General features: G+C 40.6%; 1 protein-coding gene across 1 annotated transcript; it reads right to left on the minus strand.

Annotated features, from left to right (window-relative positions):
• Positions 1-1163: 1163 nt before the first annotated feature.
• On the minus strand, positions 1164-18265 carry NPY1R (neuropeptide Y receptor Y1). The gene is made up of 3 exons (XM_010401392.3): positions 17941-18265; positions 14475-15309; positions 1164-14354 (listed from the first exon to the last, which is right to left on the minus strand). The coding sequence occupies exons 2-3, from the start codon at positions 15171-15173 to the stop codon at positions 13896-13898; spliced, it is 1158 nt and encodes a 385-aa protein (XP_010399694.3). The 5' UTR covers positions 15174-15309; positions 17941-18265; the 3' UTR covers positions 1164-13895.
• Positions 18266-25426: the final 7161 nt, after the last annotated feature.

A 25426-nucleotide genomic window follows, 5' to 3' on the forward strand; every position in this document is an offset into this window, starting at 1 on the left:
GAAGACCAGAATCCTGCCAACATGGCTGATATGGGTGCTCTGGGAACATACACAATTATACAATGACCAGGGCCTTCATTAAAAAAAAAAAAAAAAATATATATATATATATATATTTTATCTGCAAGTTAGAAAAACCTATGAGTTTCTTCTCTTAAGCAGCTTTTTAAGCAGTTGGAATTATCTCTTATCTTTCTCAGATTCATTCTTTCCCAGTTTTGTCTAGAGGAAGGCAGCCCAAGATTTCTTCCAAAACCCTGAATCCAGGAATCTGAAGGGCAGTGCACTAATTGTCATTGAAAGGGAGTAGTGAAATTCTGAGCAGGTTTTCTGAAATAATCAGGACACGAGAAAATGTGGGATACATCATGGAGCACAGCTTCTATGCAGCAACACCATGAATGTTCAATGCAGTAAAGAATGCACATCTTGCAGGGCCTTGGTATTTAATACTGAGTCAATCAAATCTAACCTAGTATTACATTTAAAACTCCCAGCATCACAAATTATACATTCAAAGCAATTCTAAGAAACTGCCAGAGGGGATCAGCAGGGAAAAACGTAAGACTGTGATATGAATGGCTAGTGATGACAATCAATTTCTTCCATTAAAAAGTAATGTTATAGTGTGTTGGTTCCTTTCATATACTGTATGAATCAGACAGTTACCTTCCATGACTGTAATGAAAATCTTAGATTTTTGAAAGCTGGCCATCAAATTCTTTGCATGTTTTAAGTGAGAGAGCTGATAAGATCATCTGGAGGGCTGGTCAGAGAAAGTAATATACTTTTAAAAAAGGAACAGAGCAGAAGGGAAATAATGAAACTAACTCCACAGAATAAAATGAGAACACCCAGGAGTACACCAGTGTTAGCAAAATACCAATAGGCCTGGAACATAAAGAAAAATCAGCACCTCCTACTATCCTCTCCTCTGGCAAAAGGTTCATCATGAACCCAGAGAGGTTTGATCTCCTATATTTTATATCCATCTTATATACTTACATACTTATATACTTACTGAGAAAAAGGCTGTTAGTCAAAATACCAGGCTACAACCATTTCTTTTTAGAAATGTGACAGAATACACTGTGTCAAAGTCAAATTATATCTTACTGTGAAACTTCTGAAAAGTCAAGAAGTAACAGTATTCTAAAAACCTCTAGATTTTTAATTCAGTCACTTTATTCCAAGTAATCTTTCCAATATGTCTAACAATGGGTTTGTATGCATTTATTACACATTTATATGCAAAAGTTGTAATGTGTAAACCAGATACATGTCTTTGCAATTACTTGCTAATACAGTCGGTTAAAAGATCTCCAGACTGGATGTTAATACAACGTGCACATCTATATCTATATGGACTGAACCTCAGTTAAAACAATTTCACATTTCAGATCTTAGTTATTTTTTCTCTCTTTCAAGAAAATGCTGCTGTTCAAACTTAAATATTTGATGCAAACAAGCTTCAGTGAACACAGTAAAAAAGCTCTCTCATTTTATGAGTATCAAATATCACAGTCTCTGAGCACTTTGCAAGGGGGGATACAGGCTGAGTCATACATGATTTCATAAGTCAACCTTAGCTGAATCAAGACAATTCCCTCTAAGTTAAAACTTTGAAAGTGAATTGAAAATTGAAGTTCACAGTGATTCAACACAGTAATTGCTGGTAATGGTGATTGATTTTAGCAAGACAGTTTGAACCTACTGGCACACCAGAATATGCTTGGAGAAAGCTCAAATATCAGGGCTAATGATATTGCTTAGCCTATTCACAGAATCAACGGAATCTTGACCACAGCAGTTTCTTGAATTCAGTTTTGACTCAATGACATAATTCTTTCTTTTATCATTGGATGTAGCCCTGCAACAATCTGTCTCTTCCACACAGTTTCCAGGTGAAGAAAAGAAAAAAACCCCACAGAAATACCAGGTTTTGGAATCCAAAGACTCACACCATGGATCAGTGCACATGATTGTAGAGTTTACTAGAAAACTTCCATGATTATTATATTTCTTGGGAAAGAGGTAACAGCTTCTATAGCATAGTGGGCATGAAAGGTGTTTCTGTATGGAAAAGCAGTAATGGTTGTCAGAATGCAAAGCTTAAATCCTAAGACAAGAGCAGGCTCCTTTAAAGCAGCAAGTACTCAGGCTCTAGACAAAGTCCAACCAAGCCTTTTTGTTTGGCAAAACCAGCTGTTCACACAATGGGGGCCACCCAAAATAGCTGACCTCATAGCAGGTCAGAGCTAACACTGATGGATTAAGAAGTACTTTCCTTATTAAATAGTTAGGGTGCAGTTTCACTAATACATTTATGTGGCCATGTCAGCCTAAGCACTGTGCATTCCCATCCTTTAACATTCACTCATTCCTCCCACCAACCTCTGCCCTTCACACCAGAACAAGTGTTTGTGTAACCAGCTGACAAATGGGACCAATTCCCCCATCCAAATCCCTTCTTTATTGTTAGGTTTATTGTTCTTAAGCTGGATCTATGCCACAGCTTAGTTTACCCTTCAGTGTGACAAGTGCTTGTGATGCATAGGTGTGGGAAGAGAGAAAGGTGGGGAAAGGGATTGCTTAATCCTGTACAATACCTACAAGAGGTCTGTGTGATTGTCATTTTTGTGGTCCCAGCAGTGGCTGCTTGCAATGTGAATACAGAGGGTCAGTGTAAAGAGTTGCAAACACAACACTGAAAGGAAACAGAGAGCTTCTTAAACCCAGGCTCACTTGCAACTTGTCTTCCTGTTTTTCTGGAAACAGTACTGTATAAAAGAGTTTTTAAATAGCATTGCATAAAGAAATTTAAACGTTTATCTCAGCTTCTGTCTAATCAGAGCAGCCTCAACCGATCTTGAATTCTGGCTAACTATAGGGCACAGTAGCAGAATAGTTTCAGGTATAATTAAATACTCCTGTTAGCAGGGATCCGCTTCCAGAGAGCACTGAAAAATCAGCATAGCTTTCAGATTGGGTCAGTAGCAGCAGAAGCCTTCAGTGAGATTTTTATGGCATCAAAACTCTCTCTCTGCTACCCTGAACTAAAAACACAGGTTGAAGTGGTGTTTGATAGAGGGGGGTTTAAGAAATCATGTCAAAATGTATGTTCAGAGCAGAGAGGTTTTGTCTGGCTCTTTTTTTTTTGCCTAACTGTAATCATAGTAATCGTACAAACAACATTGCATTTCTAAGAAAACCATGCAAGAAATCAAGTGGTAATACCCAGTGTGACAGGGCTAGCACCAATTTTTAGTTAAAATGAATGAATAACACTCATGTCTTTATTTTAAAGCTAGTAGCATGGCATATATTCTCATCAAAATCATTACTTCATCTTTAGCTTTTTTGAAAAGATGTATCGTACCTAGTAAGCAAAGTATTTTAGAGCAATCAGAACTCTTTCAAATTCAACCAGCTCTAGAGTTGCAATAGAATAATTTGTACATTCAGCACCTTCAATGACAAGTTGTCTCTCTAAAACAGGAACCATGATAAACTGGATTTTACTATTCAAATAATTCTGAGTTTTATTTAAAAAATAAAAATGCTCCAAACACAAACTTTGACAAACACATGTACTAAAGCTTAGCCTAGGAACTGAGAATTGTCATACATTTCCTACTACAGGTTATTCTAAATAACAAAATTATTAACATTCAGATTCCATGTCTCCATGGCCTGTTCTCAGCCCACAAAATTTGGCTCAACTCTCCCCTCATATTTTTCCATAGGGGCTAAAACTCCATTACCACAACTCTTGGTTGTGCTCCATAACTGTTGAGCCCCATGGTCCTCCTTGCCATGTTGCACTACCTAGCTCAGACATAACAGCATACTTGTTGCCCTATCTATTGATAACATGGCTGGATGGCTGCTGCCAAATACAGCAGGCAAGTGTGGGTCTTCCATTATTTTCCTTACTTGGGCACTGATAAAAATGCTTTTACCGGCATAGCTCCCAATCTTCCCCAAACTTGAAAGACTACAGCTGCACCAAGCTACTCTTATATTCGATGCTTTTCTAACAGTGCTTATATAACTCAAATATAGTTTAAAAGGTCTATCTAAAAGCTTATTACACCAAATTTGGTCAACAGTGAAGTAAGTGGCCATACTTCTATATGAAAGGTTGCTTGGATCAATCCTTAATGGATTAGTAAAAGCAATACATGACAATGTGTCAGCATTGAAACATTTGCAAAATAAGTAAAAAGGCTTTTTCAGAGACTGGGGCTGCTGTTCAAACTTAAACATGCTCTTACTGAAGGCAAGGTAGACAATATCCACTGCTCCCCCTCATCTACCATGCCAGTAGCTGGCTTGGTAAGATAATCATCTTCACAGAAGGCTATCAGGTTGGTTAAGTATGACTTCCCTTTTGAGAACCCATACTGACGACTGATCACATTCCTGTCCTTCATGAACCTGGAAATGGTTTTCGGGATCTGTTGTTCAATAACTGTGAGGGACGGCTGCATTCCAACAGATCCAATGGATTTATTTATGTCCAGTTGCTTAAGTACTCCCTAACGTGAACATCTTCTACCAAGGGTATGCTTTCCTTGTTCTTGCTTTTCCCTCTGGTCTCCAGGTCCTGGGATTTCTGAAGGCTGGTTGTACTAATGAAGATGAAGGAAAGAAAGCATTTGGTACATCAGCCTCTTCAATGTCCTGTGACACTGGGCCCCTATCCCACTTAGCAGCAAACCCACATATTCCCTAGTCTTCCTTTTGCTGCTTATGTACTTACAGAAGCCCATCCTGCTGCCTTTCTTGTTGCCTTGTTCTCTCACCAGACTCAATTTCTGTTGAGCTTTGCCCTTCCTAATCCTGTCTTGCATGCTCAAGAATTGTTTCTATATTCTTCTCATGTTACCTGTCACTTTTTCCCCCTTCCGTAAGTTTGCTTTTTACGGTTGAGTTTTCCTAGGAGTTTCTTGTTGATCCATGCAAGCCTTGTGCTATCACTGCTTAACTTCTTGCTCATTGTGATGGACTGTTCTTGAGCTTTGAAGAGATGATCCTTGAATGTCAAACAGCCAGCCTGGTCCCCTCTTCCCTCCATAGCCTTATCCTGTGAGACTGTTTCAGGCAGATCCATGAAGAGGCCAAAGTCTGCCCTCCTAATGGTCAGGGCTGGGATCTTGCTGTTTTCCTTGCTCTCTTCTTTTAGTAGTCTGAACTCCAGTGTCACTGAAGACAATACTGCCTTCAGTCTTCACATCCCTGGCAAGCTCTTCCTTATTTTCAAGTATGAGGTGTATCAGATCTTCTCACTGATTTCTCTGTCATGTCTGTCAGGAAATTTTCATCAGGGCTCTCCAGGAACTTCCTGGATTACTAAATGCTTTGCAGTTATCAGGGTGGTTAAAGTCCACCACAAGGATCAGGGCCTGTCTGTGAACATGAGGCTTCTTCTGGCATCATCTGCTGCTTCCCTGAGCAGGCAGCGTATGGCGGACACCCCCTACAGTGTCATCCATACTGTTTGTTGTTTAATCCTCTCCCATAAGTTCTCAGCTGGCTCCTCATCCATCTTCAGAAGGGCTCCATATACTCTAACTGCTCTCTCCCATAAAGGGCAACTCCACCTCTTTGTCTTCCTATCCTGTCCTTCCTAAAGGGCCTGTATCCCTCCATTGCATTATTGCAGTCATGGGAGCCATGCCACTCTATTGCCATGATCCCAAGAAGACCATAGCCCTGCAATCCCATGCATTTCTCTACTTACTCACATTTGTTCCCCATGCTGCATGCATTAGTGTACAGGCACTTCAGAGACACTTTGACATGCCATTTCCCAGAAAGGATTGGGGAATTTTTCCCAAACTGGTGTCTTATAGGCACTTCCTTTCTTCCTGAAAATGCTTAAGGTAATTTAAGCTCTTTATTGTGGTTTTGGTGTTTGCCTTCACTCACACCACTCTAGGTCCTTTGCTAGACAGCTCTGTCCCTCATTCCCTCACAGGCTGCTGGCAACGGTCTTCATTTCACATCACTCCCAGTTCAAAGCCCTTCTTAGGAAGTCAGACATCCTGCTGGCAAAGATACCTTTACCTCATTTAGTGAGCTGGATCCCATGTCTCCCAAGTAGATGCTGATCCTCAGACAGGGTCCCAGAGTCAGAGAAACCAAAACCCTTTCACTAAAACAAACTGCACAGTCAGCACTGCTTGGTTTGTTTATTCTGCAAAACATGCTCTGAACCTAAGAACTGCTTAAGGTTAAGGGTTTTATGTAAATGTATAAAATTCGCTTGAAGTCAGCATTTTAAAATCCTTCTATAAGTGATAGTAAACATGTATATCTATATTCTACTGTGTAGAATGTAAGACTTCGGATGCTAACACCTGTAATGTGTATGTCCTGCTTAAAAGAACAACGCTATTTAAATAACAGGTACTCAGCTTATCCAATACCATTTCACCCTTAGAAAGCTTTAGCAAATCTGTCAGGACTGAGTGAAAATTATCAAGGAATTCAAAAGCCAAGGTACTTCATTTCCTTATGTTACCCTAATCCTAGGTAACATAAAATCTATGAGTCTAAAAAGCCAATCTGACAGCTTCACAGATTGATTTCATTTACCTGCCTCATCCATGCCATAACCTTCTGAACAATATCAGAGATGTTCCTGAAGCACTTGACTAATATGAATGAGAGCAGGCTCAGGCTTTATAATTTCATTGAGTCACTTGGTTATCTGAATGCATAATGTCCACCACAAAAAACATTCATATTTGATTCAAGTTTCTGTATACTGACTCAAATGTGACCTTATCCAACTCTGAAGATACTTGTTTTTAACCAACTATTTGCAGTGGTTTTATTCATGATTGCTAAAGCTGTGCCTCTACCAGGTAAATCCACAGCCTGTGCTGCAGGCTGAGATTCTTTACTGCCTGAAGTGAATTTCAAATGTAAACAAAACTATGCTGTCTGGCTGTCAGTGATCTTTTTTGGTTTTTATTTTGTATAAAGTGAAAAAAGCAGCAGTAGTAGTAATCATCATCATCATCCTCATCAAAAAAAAAACGCCCACACTCTTACTAGTGATGAATTGCTAGTACCCTCTTCAATTCTCTGTGAAGCAAATTGGTTTAAATCAGTAAGCCAGGCAGCTCAGCAGACACATTTAACTTGTAACCGTGTCAAGAAAATACATCAGAGTAAAACTCACAGAAGAACTTACGAGGATAACCATTCTGTAAGGACCAGCTGAAGATGACTTTTTAATTTGTCCCTTGGACAAATGCAGATGTTCAGACCTGTATTGCACCTTAGTATCACTTGAAACAAATACCTCACCCAAAGCTCATTGAAGTCAATGGGAAGCTTTTCATTAAACTTGCAGTGTTTTAGATGAAGCTTTAAGGCTCTTACTTCAGCACCTGTCTAATTATTTGCATGTCAGCATGGTGACATAATAAGTCAAAGCTTAACTGAAGAGCCTCAAACATTACAGTCGTAATAATAATAATGGAAATAAAAATCAGAAAAGATAATCCAGTACTATCTCTTACATCTCTTAATTATACAACTTTTACTAGTCCTAAAGAGAAAGAAGTGAAGACTTTTCCATATATATCTTCAAGTATAGTACAATGAGAAGCTTGTAGGCAACAGCGAGAGGCTATAAGGCTAAATAAGGATACAAATTGGGTTACCCAGTGTCTCCTCTCGCTGAATGTCTCTGGTGGCTCATCACCAAGAGAAAGTTTACTCTAGATAGGTAAAGTAAGCTGACATTTAGATTACATAAATTAAAATTGTAAAAACAGCTTTAAATGAAAAGAGCTAAATAACTATGCAACAACTACATTTTCAACTTCTCTATTGCCTGAAACACCTTCACGTTTCCAGTCATATTTCTACAAGTCCTATATGGCCTCTCACCCATATGTTCAAGCACACATCGAAGAGGATCTTTCAAGGACATCTTTTCACAGACAGCTTTTATTAAGAAACAATATAAACAGCATAATAAAAACTTCATAGCTTGGGAGAGGCTGGAGCAGGAGGGGGAAGATTGCAAAGGGAAAAACAGCAGCGCAGTGTCAGCATGGATATGAGCCAAGAGGGAAAAGGAGGGCTTTGTTGATCAGGTTACTCCTCCTGCCATAAATAAACCTTCTCCATGTTGTGCAGAAGTGGAAGCAAATGGACTTGTGTGCAGTGGGGGGTGCAATGAAAAGCTGTTATTTTTCAATTGTGCCAAAACTGTTTTGTTTCCTTTGTCTCAAAAAACAATTTAGATTAATCCAAGGTAAAGAGTCTTAAAATATATATTTTCAGAGTAATTTATAAAGGTCCATATTATTTTTCTGGAAATGGGAGCAGAGAACCTGTTTATCATACATACTTCTTTGACCACCACTTTGCTCAGAAAAACCATTTACCTGTCAGTCTGTTGGCCCCCCAAGCAAATAAATATCTGAGTCTCCCTTTGGGTCTTTTTGTGTATATCTGATAGGAGGCATCAAGGCTTCATCTAGACCATCTGCTTTTTGTCTCTCTTCCAAACTCTATTTCCCTGTATATCTGAAATGTTGCGTAACTGGTGGCAAGTTAGTTAACCATGCAGAGCATCTCCTGTACAGCAGTTTCAAACATGTTTTCATCTGGGGCAAGTATCTTGTAACTAAGCCTGCCTATGATAAATAACCAGATCATCAATTCAGCTATTTGGAAAACACAAGACAGTGTGTGCTGTCAGTTTTGCTGCCATGAGCTGGATGTTCTGTATGGACATATTTCCTACACAGGCTTTGAAAATTATGTACTTCTAAATTTTGAGAAATTTGCCTATGAGAAACTTGCCGGAAGACCATTTTAATGAAAGAAACTATTTAAAGCACAGTCCTGAATAGAGTTGAATTTTATCATATACTCAGGCACTTTACAAAATCAGAGTACAAACTTCTGCAGCTTCCTCAGAAAGCAGCTACCAAAGGGATGAAATATGAAGTGAGAGCAGAGGCACCATGGAAGATGGAGGAAGGGAGGCAGTAGCCACCAGGCCTAGTGCTGCCCTGGAAGATGGCAGTCCTCCCACTTAGCAGCCTGTATACACAACTGAGGGAAAGACATTTTGGTAATGCATAGCACCAGAGTACTGCAGGTGTGAATGCCCTTGGCTTGCTGCCAGAGGAGGCTAGGAAAGCTGAAGTTAATATTTGTGAACACACTCATGAATATTTGAGATATCGACTTCAATTAGACCATTAACACTGTTTTGCGTGGGCGGAAATACAGAATAGAAGTAATTTTATAGAAGTAATAACCTGACCACAGGTTAATTAAAGTGTAAAAGCCAAAGCTGATCACATTTTTTCGTCTTATATGTTATATTCACACATTTAAATTCTGCAAAGCCTGGATAGAAGAACTTTCTTTCACGTTAACTTAAGTAATGGCTTGGCTATTTAGTAATGACTCAGGGACGCAGATACCACATACTAAAGAACACAAGAATGAAAAGGGCATGGTAGATCTTGGAGTTGTGTATATCCCTCAACTGAGAAATGACTGTCAACAAAATTTATCATTTGGTTGTAATTATTATTCCTCTCCCTTTTCCACTCAACTGAATGAATTTAATCTGTTGCAGGCAGAGATGTTACTTAAGTTCGTGTTTCCTACTGTTTTGTATGCTTTAAAAATAAGAAGATAGAAAATCTCCTTATTGTCTTCATTCTCTATGCACTGCTTTGGTAAACTCTTTGATACAAAGAAGTAGGAAGGAAAGCTTTAAACTGAAGCATTATCAGGCCCAGAAAAGAAAAAAAATCCAGAGAAGAATCCAGAAAAAAAGATCAAACAACTATATGCCATTAATTTATTTCTGTAAAAAGCTAATATCCAAAATCTGATTTTTAGGAAAGAGTCTGAGCTGCCAGCCAGCAATGCAGTTTTATTCAGTAGAATGCCTAGGCAAGTGGTTAACTTTAAGAAAATTCTCCATTTCATTGATCTGAGAATGTTTCTCTGAGGTCAAAATGAGAATTTGATATACAAGCCTGGATCGAAACACATACTGATTTACAGTCTGAATATGAATCAGCATCAAATTTTCCCTTTAGGATCCATTAATAATAGCTGGTACTGTAGTACAAGACCACAGAGTCAGAATATATGAGCCCTTAACCCTTCACACCTTCATCAGTGATGAGATGCAGTCAGCATCAGCTCAAGTCCCTTGGGCGCTCTGTCATGTTGATTTATTTTCCTGGTTTAAATCTTTTCTCTTTATGTGGTCATAAAGACAGTGTTGACTAGATACATATAGATATATAGCTTTTAATTTTCAGTTCTGTACTAGCCTACCAAAAGCAGGTTTTATTGTCAATTTATCACTTCCTTTCTTATTATCCTTTTTTTAATGTTGACGTGAAAGTTGTGAATTACTGTACGTAGTAACAATGACACAACCATTTTTTTAAAAAGAAAGCAAAATGGGAATACAGACGCATTTATTAACATGATATACAAATATGCTGGTTTATTTAGATTATGCAGAAACTTTAAATGTTTGTGGCTGATCAAAGTGATGTTTAAGATGCTGAAATAACTGACAAATGAAGTAAATACTGATGTTTATTAAATAGTCATATTTGTCATTTAAGGCTGGAGATTTGACATGAAATGTATGACACATAAATAATAAGATACATTATAGATCACTCACTGTTCTGTTTTTCTGTCAGTAAAACTTTTCTACCAGTCTGAAAGAATAAAAGGGATCTTCAGGCTTTTGAGACAGGAATCAGTCTGTGCTGAAGTGTGGGACGCTTGACAAAACAGCACGTAGAAGAAATAAATATCAAACGAGAATGATTGAAAAATTATAGTGAAACACAAAACCTGTCAGCTTATCCTGTAAAGAAATTTAGCATATAGAGGATGAGAAGCCATGCTGGAGCTCTGAAAATGAAAAAGAGGATCAGTACTGTAGCTGGCTGTCAGGAGGGGAAAGTCTTCTGCAGCTTTTGAGACTCAAAACTCCAGCATCAAGTCATGAAACCAAAGACAAAAATACTGCTCTCAGTAGATCTGATCTACGCCCTGCAGATATTAGGTCAGCACCTCAGAGAGACTACTTTTATCTGTCCTCATAACAAATTCTTCAGAAGAGCAATAATTTTGCCTCTGAAATTCTCCAAATGCATTTTCCTGCAGAACAGTCTTTACACTGTGTTCATTTCCACTGTCATTACAGGCAGTGTGCCCTATGCTATTTGTGTGACGACGCACTAACCTGCGTCCTTAGCAGAGGCTCAGAAAGGCTTCTTGCAGGGAAGTGAGGAAACATAAGAAGCCTGATCGTAGGACAGCAGTGCAGAGGAAAAATTGTTTCTGAGCTTAACAAGGATGAGCAGAAGGAATGCTCCTGTCTATCAGGTGCTGGTGGGCAAAAAAAACCCCTGACATGCATTTTCAGGAGATACTATAACACAGTGTCAGATTGGCTGCATGATTTGAGACTGTACCTCAAGCAGGAGAAATGTTGACATAGGAAGAATTATGTTGCTATTCCACTGGAGACCTCCAAAACTTAGGACACACCTGGTTCAGGTCCCTGAGCACCAGCAGGCTCCTCTAAAGTTGCTCTACACCTACTCTGTATAAGCACCTAATTCAGCTTGATCAAAAATTTCCAGCAAACTAACTGTAAAGTTTCTCAAATGACTGAATTTTCTTTTTGCACTACATTGAAAGAAAGTGCTTTAAAAAAACAAACGGGGGAAAAAGCCATAAAATTCACAGTGACTTTTTGTAATGGGAAAAACCCACTGTGACATTATTAATAAAAAACCCCCATGGCTGTTTTTGTACATTGTACCTCCTTGTGAAAATACACATCCTTTGAAATATGAAAATTGTTGCAAAGTGAGAGGGAAATGATTTTGGGAAACCCTTGTCAAATTATTAACAACACATTCCATGGAGAAGGACAAATAAAAAGGAAATCTCATCAAATACAAAAGGCCAAAGCTCTAAAAGAACCTTTTGTCTTATAATTAATTTTCTACATTCTGTCTCTGTTCTCAAGCACAGAAAGCTCCTTTTAAATTAAATTATCTTCCAGTAGAGAAATACATGGAATTATAATGCACAAGAACACATTGCTACTTTAATATTCTACGCTATTTATAAGACAGCACAAGGCACAGTTTTTCACTTTTAAATGCTGGCAACCCAAATAATTTTAATTTCTTAGGCATTTATCTATGTCAAATTTAGAACATATTAAATTCACTATAACATTCTGAGATACTTCTGCTTAGAAATATATCAGATCAGATTTCCACTTATGCTGCATTTACATTTATATCCATTTTAAAGACCCTCTTGTCTGCCCGAATGATTTAAAGTGACCTTGTTGAAAGAAAGTACGGTCTATATTGTATTTTAAAAAGCTGATTATTCAAAAAGACATTGATGATATAGCAAAGTACACTGTATGACACTGAACCTCAGCTGGCTGATATTGCTGTAATTTCATTTACAGTAGTCAAGTTATATGGTTTGCCTCAACTGGGATCTAGTCATGAATATTTTGGGTAATTAGAGGATATATATTTTAAGCAGTAACAGAGGTCTATTGTGTATATTTGGCAAATGTTTCCACACTTCAGCCAACTGTGGGAGCTGTGAACTTGGAAGCTAAACTTACCAATTATACCCAAATTATATCCGTATCCTTCTTTTAAATTTTGTGGGTCTTGATTAAACCATCCATTGTCTTGGAGATTATCCAGGTTTATGCCATTGCATCTGAACACAAAGTATTATGAGGCTATACATAATTTATATAGATCAGCACTAATTACTATGAAAAAACTCAGGTAGCTCAATCTTACTTTTTTAATACCAGACCTGAATTTCTCTGTCACCTGTGAGGATGGAATTGCACCTTGTCCAGATAGCAAACAGTCCCATCTCCCTCTAGATTCTGGACATAAGTCTCAAGGAGAATTTACGTGGTTCATAGGCTTGGAACAGATGGTGCATTTCATCCCAGCAACAGTTAACTTCTGTCACTGATGGCAGATGAAAATGGGGTTTGGATTTCTAAAATTAAAAAGCCTGTGTTATTAAAACCAGCTGTAATCATTTGGGACTGGAGGCCCATTTATATTTTCATTTGCTGTGCTGAAACATCAGTTATCCCATTGTGCTCTGTGGAATTACTGTAGGGTTTTATTCTTGTAAATGAGAACAGAATTTCTTTCTTAATCCTCTTTTTGAAACTAAGTGATTACAGCCTAAATTGCCTCTGTGAATGAGACAATTGTACGTACCCATTTAAACATATTCTACAGGTTACACAGAATTCCTTTTTTTTTTTTTTTTTTTGCATACCTACACTGGTTTTACAGGATTTTAACATTGATCAAAAGATGAATTAAAAAAAAAAAAAGAAGTCCTCTTCAAATCAGAATTTCCTAATTTTATTCTTTGATGGATATCTTCTGTAATGACAGTGTCCCTGTGGTTCATATTGTTTCTAATGGTCTTAAATGGACACTCCTGAAAACTACTTCTTTGGAAAAAAACCCAATAAATAAACCTTTGTGCTAAAGCACAGAACTGTACAAAGAAAACAGAACAAAAATGGCTGATGAAAACCATAGGTAGTAGCAGGTCTGACTATGTCTTATAATAAAATTCAGATACAACTTTTGTGAACATTAAAGCAGTAGAAGGGGCAAAAATGCACAGCACATAATTTCAAAGTGACAACAATCAAAGTTCCTTGGAAAAGGAAGAAAAACATTACCCTTTTTGTACTTGTTATGTAATTGTGCTTGTCCTTGGACACACTTCACCTGCAATCACACTTCTTGCAGTTTGGTGTAGAATTTTTTATTACTTCTTTATATTTTTTCATCATCATCACTATTTATTTTTTTAAATATGACGGGGCTTGCCTGCTTCAAAGAGGTTTTTGAAACATCTGTGTGCATGGTGGACATGGCTATAGTCTCATAATCCTCCTCACGGGAGTGGAAGTGGCAAAAATGAAAAAAAAACTGCAGGTCCCTTTGGAAGTTCTTATTGAGAAACCCGTAGAAGATGGGATTCACACAGGTAGAGATCATGGCAGTGAGGTGGCAAATCAGGAACAACAGGTTGTGGCTGCAGGTAGCAACAGGCAGAATTTCATGATTCCAATCAAACACGATATTGAAGATAGTGAGAGGCAGCCAGCAAACTGCAAATGCAACCACTATTGATATCAGCATGATGTTGATCCTTTTGGTTTCAGAGGATCTGTACTTACTGTCTCTCATCTTGTCCATCATGTTGTTCCTTTTTTTTAACCGTATGTATATCTGCAGGAAATTCAACAAAGAGAAACACATGGGATCAATTAACCTACCACTGTCATCTTTGCAAGGATAAACAAACATCAGATAGAAAGAAGTACATATTGCAAGAAGGTTCTATCTTACCTTCAAGTAGCAAATAAATATAAAACAAAGTGGTCCAAAGTACTGAATCACCAAAAGCGTTGTGGTATAAGAAAGCCTGGCAGTGTCCAAGGGGAACAGGTCCAAGCACACATATTTGTCCTTATATTCCTCAAATGTTACATTTCTGAAGGGCTCATCTGTTAATACGTGGTAGATCAGGAAAGGCAAAGAGGAAGCTGTGGCTAAAATCCATATGGCAGCAATCCCCATGTAGGCATGTCTGTTGTTTGGCCTCCAGCCGCGGGGATTGATGATCAGCTGATGGCGCTCAATAGCAATGAGGACTAAAGAAAAGACCGAGACAGTGATGGAGGCACATTGCACAAAAGGGTTCAACTTGCACATGGCCTCCCCAAAAATCCAGTGGTCCATTAAAGTGTACACGAAGGTAAAGGGAAGACACATGATAGTCACTAGGAGATCAGAAAACGACAGGTTGACAATGAGGATGTTGGTAACATTGCGCATCTCCTTTTGTTTCAAAATAATGACAATCAAGGCCAGATTCCCAGAGACTCCCAGAATTATCACAGTCCCGTAAGCCAAGGCCAAAGTGAAGACCATGGCCAAAGGCACATGGCAATCTTCGTCCTCAAACTGCAAGATCTGCGAGTTCATCTCCGAAAAATTCAGGTGGCCAGAAATATTTCCCAGTGGGGCGAGAACCGAGGTATTCATGTTGTTTCCAACTCGCCGTCGACCTTCACCACCTCCGCGTTCATCCAGTCCGCTCCGAGTGCAGAACGCGCCCGTCAGCCCCGCAGCGCAGCCCGGGCCGAGCCCGCTCCTCAGTGCCGCATCTCCCTCGCACCACCTGGGGAGAAGGGAAGCAGCAGGGCCGGTCACCGCCGGGCACAGCGCCTGCCGCGGGCGGAGCGACGGCGCCCGTGTCCCGCGGCAGCGGAGCCGCCCCGCGCCCGCCGGTCCCGCGCCGCCGCCGGGCTCCCGCCGCTCCGAGCGGCTGCGGGGCTGCGGCAAGGAGGCAGCAGGCAGGACCGAGGCTCAGGACGGCAAGCGGGGACACGAGCCCTGCCCGGCCCGTTCCCGCCGGCACAAGTCGCACGAAATAGCGAGCCGGGAAGCAATTTCAGCCTTCCACTAGCGTAGCCTCCACTTTATGTTTTACATCTCCTTTTCACAAGTTTAATCTGCAAACGTCTGCTTTTTCGAACTGCTCTAAGTGAAATTATATCCAGGCATCACATGAGGAGGGGGGAAAGCCCATCTGACTAGTGTGACGGGTGAAAAAATGACTCAATTGCTTTTTTTTTTTTTCCCGTAATGCATACACGATGTTGAGCGGCCAAGTGCCCTCAGCAGCACTGGCACTGAGTCAAAGGTAAATCAGGAACTCTGAACACCTTAATCTTAGCTAGCAGGGCTGTGCAGCACAGGAAGAAGAAAACAAGACAAAAAATGGCAAATTTTAAACACCGCAGAAAATTTCTTTAGCCATGCAAGGGAAATAGGCATTCTTAAATAACCACCCCTTTGCAAGGCCTTGGATTTTAAAAATCTGAAATTCAAGCATATGTGTTCAGAAGGCAAATTAAAAAAATAAAATCAAATTAATTGATAAACAATTAAAAAACAATTAATCAATAACCTGACACCTTTACTTCCACTTGCCGTTAGTGGCACTGAATCTGGGCATCATTAGTGGCACTGCATTCCACACTGAACCTGGAACTTTCTCTATGCCCACCCCCATGAGCTAAATTTATTGCTCACTTAACCTTAGGTTATGGTAATGAAAGTAATGCCACTTAAAATTCACACAAGCGGCTTTCAAACCCAACTTTATATGGCCTTTATCACGAAAGCTGTAAAAACATTGCCCACTAAAATGTACTTCATTAAAAGTTACCCTGAATAGGTGAGCTTTTGTTCTTAAATGATACTCGATATAAATCCCTGTACCATGTTAAGTCTCTGGAGAAGAATTGTCTTTGTCTCTTACTGGTGACACCCTCTTACTACAGACACCCTTTTAAGCAGCCACATGCTGGGGACCAGAGCGGGGGCTGCCTCCTCCCTAGGGCAGAGCCATCGCGTGAGGGCTGGGCTTGCAGCTCCAGCTCCTCCTGAGGGTCAGCCAAAGGATGACCATGCCAATGCCATGCCTTCTCACTGGTGAGAGAAGGAGGAGCTCACCTCAGCTGGCTCTGCTGGCTCTTTCTAATCACCACAAGGCTACATGAAACTGCGACAGGCAATGTAGCTTGCCTCTGAGTGACATTTTACTGTGAGAGTTAATAGCAAGGATTTCAGACAAAAGGCATCTCTGTCGGAGGTTTGACTACTCTGATTTTCAAGCTAGCTAGGTATGCACCTGAGTATTCCCTCTCAGACCTTCTGCCTCTGCTAACTAAATTTATCAGATCTCCTAGTCCACCAAATCTGTTTTAGGGTCCAATAAAGAAATTTCCGCCCCTAAGGTCCCTTGAAGTATCACTTCTGTGATGCCAGAAGTAGGTATCTTACCCAAAGGAAAAGAGTGTGGGTGATACGGAGAGCCAGGGCTCCTCAATTCCCACAGTGTAACTTTGTCATAGTCTGAAAATCAACATCTGGATTTAATCATGAACTCCACCATCACTTGTATAGCACGAGGTGGGCACTCCAGCCCTGTGACTTGATGGAATGATGGCAGGAGCAGGCAAGGAGCCATGTCCTGCAAGGAGGAACTGGGCGGGTTCTTTCACCAGCCGGGACCAAACTGCCCCCAGCAATAAGGTGTCCGGGGTTTCGTGCTCTTGGTTTTTCTACTCCCTTAGCCAAGCTCTGCTCTTGCTTATTTATTAAGTATCAAACTCAAAACCAGAAAATGTTACTGCTCCTTCTTCCCTCATCTTTCCCATAGCAGAGATGCAACCTAAGAGCATATCTTAGGAACCAGCTCAGAAACAGCACTGCTGGCAAGTGACAAGGTGTCCTTCTTTCCCATCCATCTGCAAAACGGACCAGACAACAGGGGGGCATGAAGTTCAATCTCCTGAACAGTTGCACTGTTCCTTGTCTCCTAAACCCCCAGCTCCAAGTCAGGAAGGAAATCCCTCCCCACTCTGAGTGCTGGCTTGGGGTGGGGAAAGCCCATAGCTCTGCAGACCCCTCTGGGTGATTTCACAGTCTCCCCTACCAAGCACATCCTCCCGACTCTCTGTGCGAAATTTGGTTGAAAGTTTAGCACCAAGAGACAGAAAGGGTGAAATAATGTGCTGGGAGGTGAATGGAAATGCGCAGTAAAACTATCGGAGCTGTTCAAAAGAGAGCACAAAATGCTGTCAGCCCAAGCTGATGGTTCACCCAGCTGCTCAGAAGTTCTACCTGGAGCCTAACCCTCCCTTGGATTTTGTCACCTGCACCTAACACAGCAAGCAAACACCAGCCTAACTGGCACACAACCACCCAGAGTCATGAAAAAGCAGCCACAGGGGAAACTCACCTTGCTACTGCTCTGCCTGTCTTTGGTCTGCTCAGGGGCTGGCCCAGGACGCTGGACGGAGAAGGATCAGGGAAAGGAGAAGGATCCTTTCGTATTTCTCCAGTCAGATCCTAAAGATTGGTGAGGAAGGCTGGAGACTCCCCCTTAAAGCTGAACTCCACCTTACCCCAGTATCACATGATGGTGCTCTACGGAGTAGATCCTGAAAATCACACTGCAAGCACATCACCTTTAAACTGCACATCTGGGGGTGGGTTGCCTAGTAATTCCGAAAGAAATGCAATTAAATATTGAAACAAAAGAGGGGGGCTGGGGGAGAGCGCAGGGAAAAGCTCAGCAAGGGAGACAGTTCCAAATCGGTCTGCGTGTTTCATTTTGTCTGCAAGTTATTGCCATCTTGTGGCCAAACTAAAGATGGAAATAGAAACTGTTGAAAAGGGGACGATAAAGAGATGTTAAGCATAAGAGCAAGTTACAAAGTTTGGGTCTGGCTTTTTAAACCAGTACAGCTATCTTCTGATCTGCATTTATCATGAATAGCTATGACCGGAACAATAAGAAATGTCAAGTTGCTGAAACACCTTGCTGTCTCACTCATAAAGAGCACTGCACTGATCTACTTCAATGGGCATAAAAGACAGTAAGTTGGGAAGTCTACGAGAAGTGACCCAGATAAACGTAAGCAACACTTTGAAAATGCCTTGACAAAACCTGCAGACTTTAATAGGAGTTTGGATTTCTTGGAAAACAGAAGTTCCCTAATACTTCCAAGGTTCCAGATTAAATTTTCCTGGGTAAGGAGTTGCATGCTCTTACATTCTTACCTTCACGCGTGCACTTATTTCGTGGCAACACTGTTGTGTCATGAAAAACTCTCAACTGAGAAACAAGGTTAATTATAGCTAAAAAATCAGTTGCACATAGTAAATGATTGTAACATTTTTTGTAGAAGGAGCCGCACAGGAAGATTTGAGAACCCAGAATAAGGCTGATGTTTACACTATATTTGCAGGAGCTCAGCTCAACTGCATTGTAGTTGCAGTCCTTGGTGTAAGAAAGAAAACAGCAGGCACACTGCAAGGTTGCTATTAACCAGTAGCTGTGGTGCTGCTGACATTTTAGAGCAGCAGCCAGAAGGGAAGTACAGGCTGTGTGTAATGCCTCTTAAGAACTTCAGTCCTATGTGGGTCATTAGCATGCGTCTGTCTTCAACTGAGCAGAGCAAAGGTAGGTACACTCAGGCAGGGATCCAAGCTGAAGGTCTCATAAAGAGCATATTTCTGTCTGAAGCAGTGACACTCTTGGACATGTACAACTGAGACCTCTCAACGCTATGGATGTGAAATGATTCATCCACACTACAAAAAAAAAAAAAAAAGAGTTGTCCAATATAGATATTTTTAAGGGCAATAGATGTATTGCTAGGCAGAGAAAAAGCCTTTTTTTGTTATGCAAGGGTGTTCCCACTACTTCCCTGTAATGTTCTTACCCATATGATCAAAACGGCTATTAAAAAAATTAAAATAAGCATTCTGTGATACAGAATTGTTGTATCCAAGGTACCCAACAGGTATCCAAGGCAGAGATACATTTTTAGGACCAGTTCAGAATAAGAGACTTGAGTTTACATAGCAAGTTGGGGAGCTGCAGGGGTGGCTTCTGTGAGAAGACTACGCTCATGTTGAACAGAACCATTTTCATCTGACTCCAAAAATGGACCCACTGCTGGCCAGGGCAGAGATTCCCCCTGCCTCCACTGCCTGTGGTGAGAACTATGGTGACACAAGTTGCTCCCCTGCAGCCCATGCAGAACCATGGTGCAGCAGATATCCATGCTGTGGTCCACGGAGAGGACACAGGAGCAGTCTGTTCCTGAAGGACTGCAACCCATGGGAAGGACCCATGCTGGAGCAGGGGAGCATCATGAGGAGGGAGGAGCAGAGACAACGTGTGGTGAGCTGACCAGAACTCCCATTCCCTGTCCCCCTGCACCACTCAGAGGGGTGGGAATATAGAACAGTTGGAAGGCAAGAGTGATGTTGAGCCTGGGAAGACAGGGATGTAGGAAGTTGTGAATTTTCCTTTGTTTCTCACCATCCTATTCTATTTTAAATAGATAATGTACCACAGAGCCATTCATTTACAATCTTAGCAAAATGCCAAATTTTCAGAAATTTCTGAATTTTCAGATACATATGATCTTCTTTCTCCTTGATTTTGTCATTAGTCATGAGGATCTCCATCTCAGCAGCAAAAGAAGTGATTCATAATACTTCACTCTATAATGGTTAATACATACGTGAATTTCAAACTTTAGCAAAGCAAACCTCACAATGCCCCTGTTATACCAAAAAATATAATGACTACCTATAAAAGACTGAAAATAGAGCCTAGGTGTCACTCATGGACCCAAACTCACAGTGATAACAACAAATATTCATACGATTATTCACACTGTAGAGAGATGCAAGGTCAGGCTTTGAACAGTGCAGTGGAGCAATGAAAAGGACTGCCTCAGTCCCTCAGTCTTTCAAACACCTGTGCTACATATAAATGTATATACATAAATACATACATACATAGATATGTATATGTATGTGGACACATGCTACAACCCAAGCCTTTCTACAAGCTTTCTGCTTCACCGTACTGTTGAGTGCCCACCTCAGATGATTAAATCAGTTGGAGCTATATGGGTCTTCACATACATGTGAGCACTAATACACACTAAAAATAATCACTCTAATAAACAGATACTGACTCTTTTCAAACTTTCTATTATAGCAGTATAAAATACATATTATGCATCAGGTGTGCTCTGTAGGAAAATCAGTCTTTAGTGGGTCCTGGCTATTCTGTGTCTCCAATCTCAACACCAAGCTGAGAGTCTCCATCTGGAGCTCCAAGCTCACAAAGATGTCAAATAGTTCCTCATAACTCTTGTTTTATTGATGATGACTGCCAGGACATGAGAACACTGGAGAAGTAAGATAACCATTATGTTAAAGATTATCCTCTTCCAGGGTATAAATTTTTCAGTACATCAAAGGTACCCTGGACTTGAAGACCTTTTTTTTGTGTGCATGTCTTTATTTGTGTGAAGGCATGACATTGCAAAAAGAGTGTAAGTACAATAAACACAAGTATTTCAAGGAAGGAAAGAGAACAGAGCCTGTGTAAAAGAATACAGAAATGCTTTGAAGCAAAATCATTGAGAAGGGAATGAGATGTTTTCAAAAAACATGTAGAAAAAATAGACCAAGACATAAATCCATTACAATTCTTTCTCACTGCAAAACTCAAAAATAGAAAAGATTTTGTAAAATGAGGCTGTCACTTTCATTGCAATGTATAGCCATGTGTTCAGGCAATGCAATCCCTCCTTAAAACTTAAAATCCAGTAAGTGAAAGAGCACCAGGAGGGTCATTTGTATCTTCTGTTCTGTATAAAACAAACTGAAGTCACCACTATGGAAATGAATGTAAACATGCTCTGAAAGGTTTTTTAACTTTATTTTTTATTGTTTTTATTTTCCAGTAATGAACAGTGCCATTGAAATACTTGCATTTCACATTACTCTGTTAAAAGATAAGGGAACTCATGGTCCTTGGGGCAAAAGTCTGTCATCAGTAGACTAAATAGGCCTTTTGCTGTTGAGTATAATTTGAATTGCAGCAAATTCTCTCTTTGGCTAAGAACATGTTTATTGTGACATAACTGCATCTGAAACCAAACATAACAACACTTCATTTGACTGCTCATGTCACAAACTCAAAGAAGCTGCATGAATGATTTTGTGGTTAATCTCTGCTGACAGTCGTGCTGCTGAAGTTCCATTTTCAACAATACAGCCAAGCTGACTAGTGTAACTCTATCCTGATCACATGAAATATTGCTTAAAGGCTGCTTGAGCCATAACCTAAATTATGGCTAAATTATGGTTAAAACACTAAGTCATGTTTTCTGCTACGGCCACCCCACCGTGTCCTTTCAGGATTCTGTCACGATCCGCTAATGCAAGCAGGGGTCGTGATGGTTCGTTTATCGATCTCAGAGTGTAAAAGGACACAAGAGATTTCAGTTTTAATCAAAACAGTGTACCTTTATTAAGTGCCCACAACACAGTAATGCAATAGAAGAGAGTAAGGGAGAGAGAGAGAGAGAAAAACAAAGTAGAGAGGGGGAAAAGAGGGGCAATAGCTACCAACGGATGAGATGAAGTCCTCGTGGTCTTTCGCCAATAGATTCGTCTTCTTTCCGCGGGGAGATCTCGGACTAGGTTATTTCAGAAGGTCCCTTTATAGTCCTTTTCAGAAGCGAGGGGCAACTGGCCAAGAGGTTGGGAAATCTACAGCTGTTGTTGTGGGGTCTGTTGCTTTGGGAAACAGATACAGGACAGACGTACAAGACAGGTGTACCGGAGAGGTGTACAGGACAGGTCATTCAGCACAGTCCTTCCCACCTGGGCAGCAAGAACGGCGCAGTCCATTGTGACCTGCACTAATTTTCCTCAGGAATGCGTACCAGTTCCCAGTGGGCACACCCATAGGCAACTCTTGGCAGACATCCCACCTCAGCCAGGCCAGGACTGCTGTGTTCAGTCTCTGTCTTCGGTGATGATCGTGAGGCAGATGAGGGATCTTCGGACCGTCTCTTACAGATTCAAACTCCTGTGCGCTCATACACAAGCTCTCATCTGGCTCCAGATGAAGCAGAAATAGGCCTCATACACGATCATCCAGACAGGTCAATGTGTATAACACCAGCCAAAAAATGTAATGACACATTAGGAAAGAAAACATACTAACTACAGGCTCACCCTTGGAAGTATTTTATTAGCTAACCATCAGGTGTCCTGTCTTTCATTGGAAAGACATCTCCACCACTGCCACCTTTTCAGAAGTCCAAGGCTTGCTGCTTTATGCAAGCTAAGAATCTGTGGAAGGGATGGACCATACAGAAGCCAGACATTAGCGGTATTTTTAATAGTGTTTTAATAGAATTTTTCTGGGCATGAAGTGGTTGGGTGAAGAATTTTAACCAACAGAAATGCTTTATATGTATCTCACAAAATCTCTCAAATTCTGTAGTAGCTATGTCCTACCATTTACACTCTTTTGCCCATGGATAGGTGCTCCATTGGCAGCAGACTTCACAATAACATTAGACTTTGTCTCATGGCGTCCTTTGACTCAGGACAATTGACTGCATGCAGTGGGATTGGACATTAGGTGCTTTAGACCTTTGTGGCATTTATCAGTTCTCACGGATTTCCACTGGAGCTTTGAGTCTTCGTATCTTCCACAGTTTGCCTTTAGAGGCTAAATTTTCTAAGATATTTGAATGATTCTCCCAAAAGAAAGATACATTTGGGACTGTGGTAAGAAACATGACAAAACTAATTTAGTTTTCATATAGCCACAGAGTTTTCTCCTGTATTTTCTGTTGTGTCCTTCTGACTCAGAAATCCCAGCCTTCTCTCTCTGGTGCACCCTTTTTCTTCCCCAGCTCCTCCAGAGGAGGTATCTTTCACCATCACCATTTCTTACTTCCTCGAGGACTCCTCTATGGTTTCAACAACCCTGTGGTGGCTGGTTTCTGGGGAACTTGCGCTATGATCTGCTGTCCCTCCTGACATTTGATATCTCTAATGCCCATACCTTTTCTATCTCTAGATTACTGATTTTATTATTCAGTGGTATTACTGTCAAGACAGAGGTACACAAACAGTGAAAAGGAAAAAAATTATAATGCTCTCAATAGTAATTTTCTCTGATCTCTGCAAGTATCAGGGATGAAATGTAAAGACACAGTTGAGAGAAATCTGGTGTTATTTACAGGTCTGTGGGGAATAAAACAAACAAACAAACAATCTCACACCTGCCAATACATTACTGGCTGACGAACCCTCCTGAAATAAAACAACCAACAAAAAAAGTACGATGTTTTAATCTTAGAGAAAATTGCTTTGAGGAAGGAATACTTGTCTTACTGACTGCTCCTGCTAAGAAGCACGTATTTTCTAGAGGCTGCTTGGGAAATTATATGAGGTGACCTCCCACCTTAGAAATGGTTTAACATGATGGTAGGCTGTTTGCACCTTTATGAAAGTACAATGGCATCCCACATAAATCACAGTTGTGCAATGTAAGAAACTTTAATTTCCCACTGGGCTCTGTCAGCAAATTTAGATTTCTTTTTAAAGAGAGTATCAGCTTGTAGCCAGCAGTTTCCATAGAAAGATGTTGTGTCTTTAAAACTTCACTCTTTCCAGGAGGGCCCTTCCACTTCAAGCAGTGGGGCCAGTAATGTGGGGAGCTCTCCTGAACAAGAGAAGTGGGGAAATTCTTAATCACCCCCATCATGTGTTAGAACTATAGTGGGTTTGTATCTACAGGTCAAAAATTTGTGTGAAAGGCTTCAAAACCATCAGTGTTAGGTGGGAAGATGGTCAAAAATTTGTGTGAAAGGCTTCAAAACCATCAGTGTTAGGTGGGAAGATGGTCAAAAATGCTAAGAACAGCTGTTCAGGCCTAAAAAGGATTAATTCTGTTCTCCGTTGTGACTAACAGGAGAGTTGTGCTAATACGACGAGATGGATTGGCGCATCACTTCCACCTGGCAGCTCCCTGTGCTCCACTTGCACATGCAGTGATTCACCAGCAGTGGGTGGTGAATTATGCAGAAGCAGGCGACAGAAGATGGGATGAAATCTTCAAAAGAAGATAGGATGAAATCTTCTTTGCCATCCTGAGCTCTTCTGCTGAAGATGATTTGTTCCTGGATCACTCAATGAGTATTTTCCCAATACCCAAGTTAAATAAGGAACCTACCTGGACTTTTCAAAGGTCATTTTACAATATGATTGTCCAGTTTTGTCTTTGTGTGGTACAGTCTTTCACAGGCTACTTATATGCACAGCTTTTCTGAAGTGCTGTGTTAATATCAACTGTCAAAGTAGCACCTTGGCAAATGGGAAAGTCATTACATTTCTGTGTCAGATTCTTCTGCCACTTGTGCTCCCAGGGACCCGCATGTCACTGAGTTCTCCGGTAGCTCTGTAATAGGACTATGATCAATGACTCTTCTTGTGCTAGAGCTAACAGCTGGTGAGAGCAGCAGAGCTTGTCTTTTCATGCTTTGCACTATGACATACCCAACAATTTTTAGGCTTTAAAATACTGCTCACATAAGAAAATGCCCTGCTTTCCCACTGATTGTTCAGATAAAATTTTAACCACCCTTCAGATATTTTGCTCTGTAAGAACCTAACTCAGCTCGGCAAGGAAAACTATTTGGGGGAAATCCATCGCCTCCCACCTGTTCTAAAATAAAAATTAAAGGGTGGTCGAGCAGCGTGGATAAAAACCTCCGTCGCTCTTCTCCAGCCGAAGCGAGGGGAGCTCTAATCAGTCAGTGTTCTGTGATTGCCTGTCTGTGCTCGCACCTCCCTACGTCCTGAGACTCGCAGAGCGTTTTACCTTT

Source organism: Corvus cornix, chromosome 4, assembly GCF_000738735.6.
Source record: "Corvus cornix cornix isolate S_Up_H32 chromosome 4, ASM73873v5, whole genome shotgun sequence".
NCBI classification, from domain to species: domain Eukaryota; kingdom Metazoa; phylum Chordata; class Aves; order Passeriformes; family Corvidae; genus Corvus; species Corvus cornix.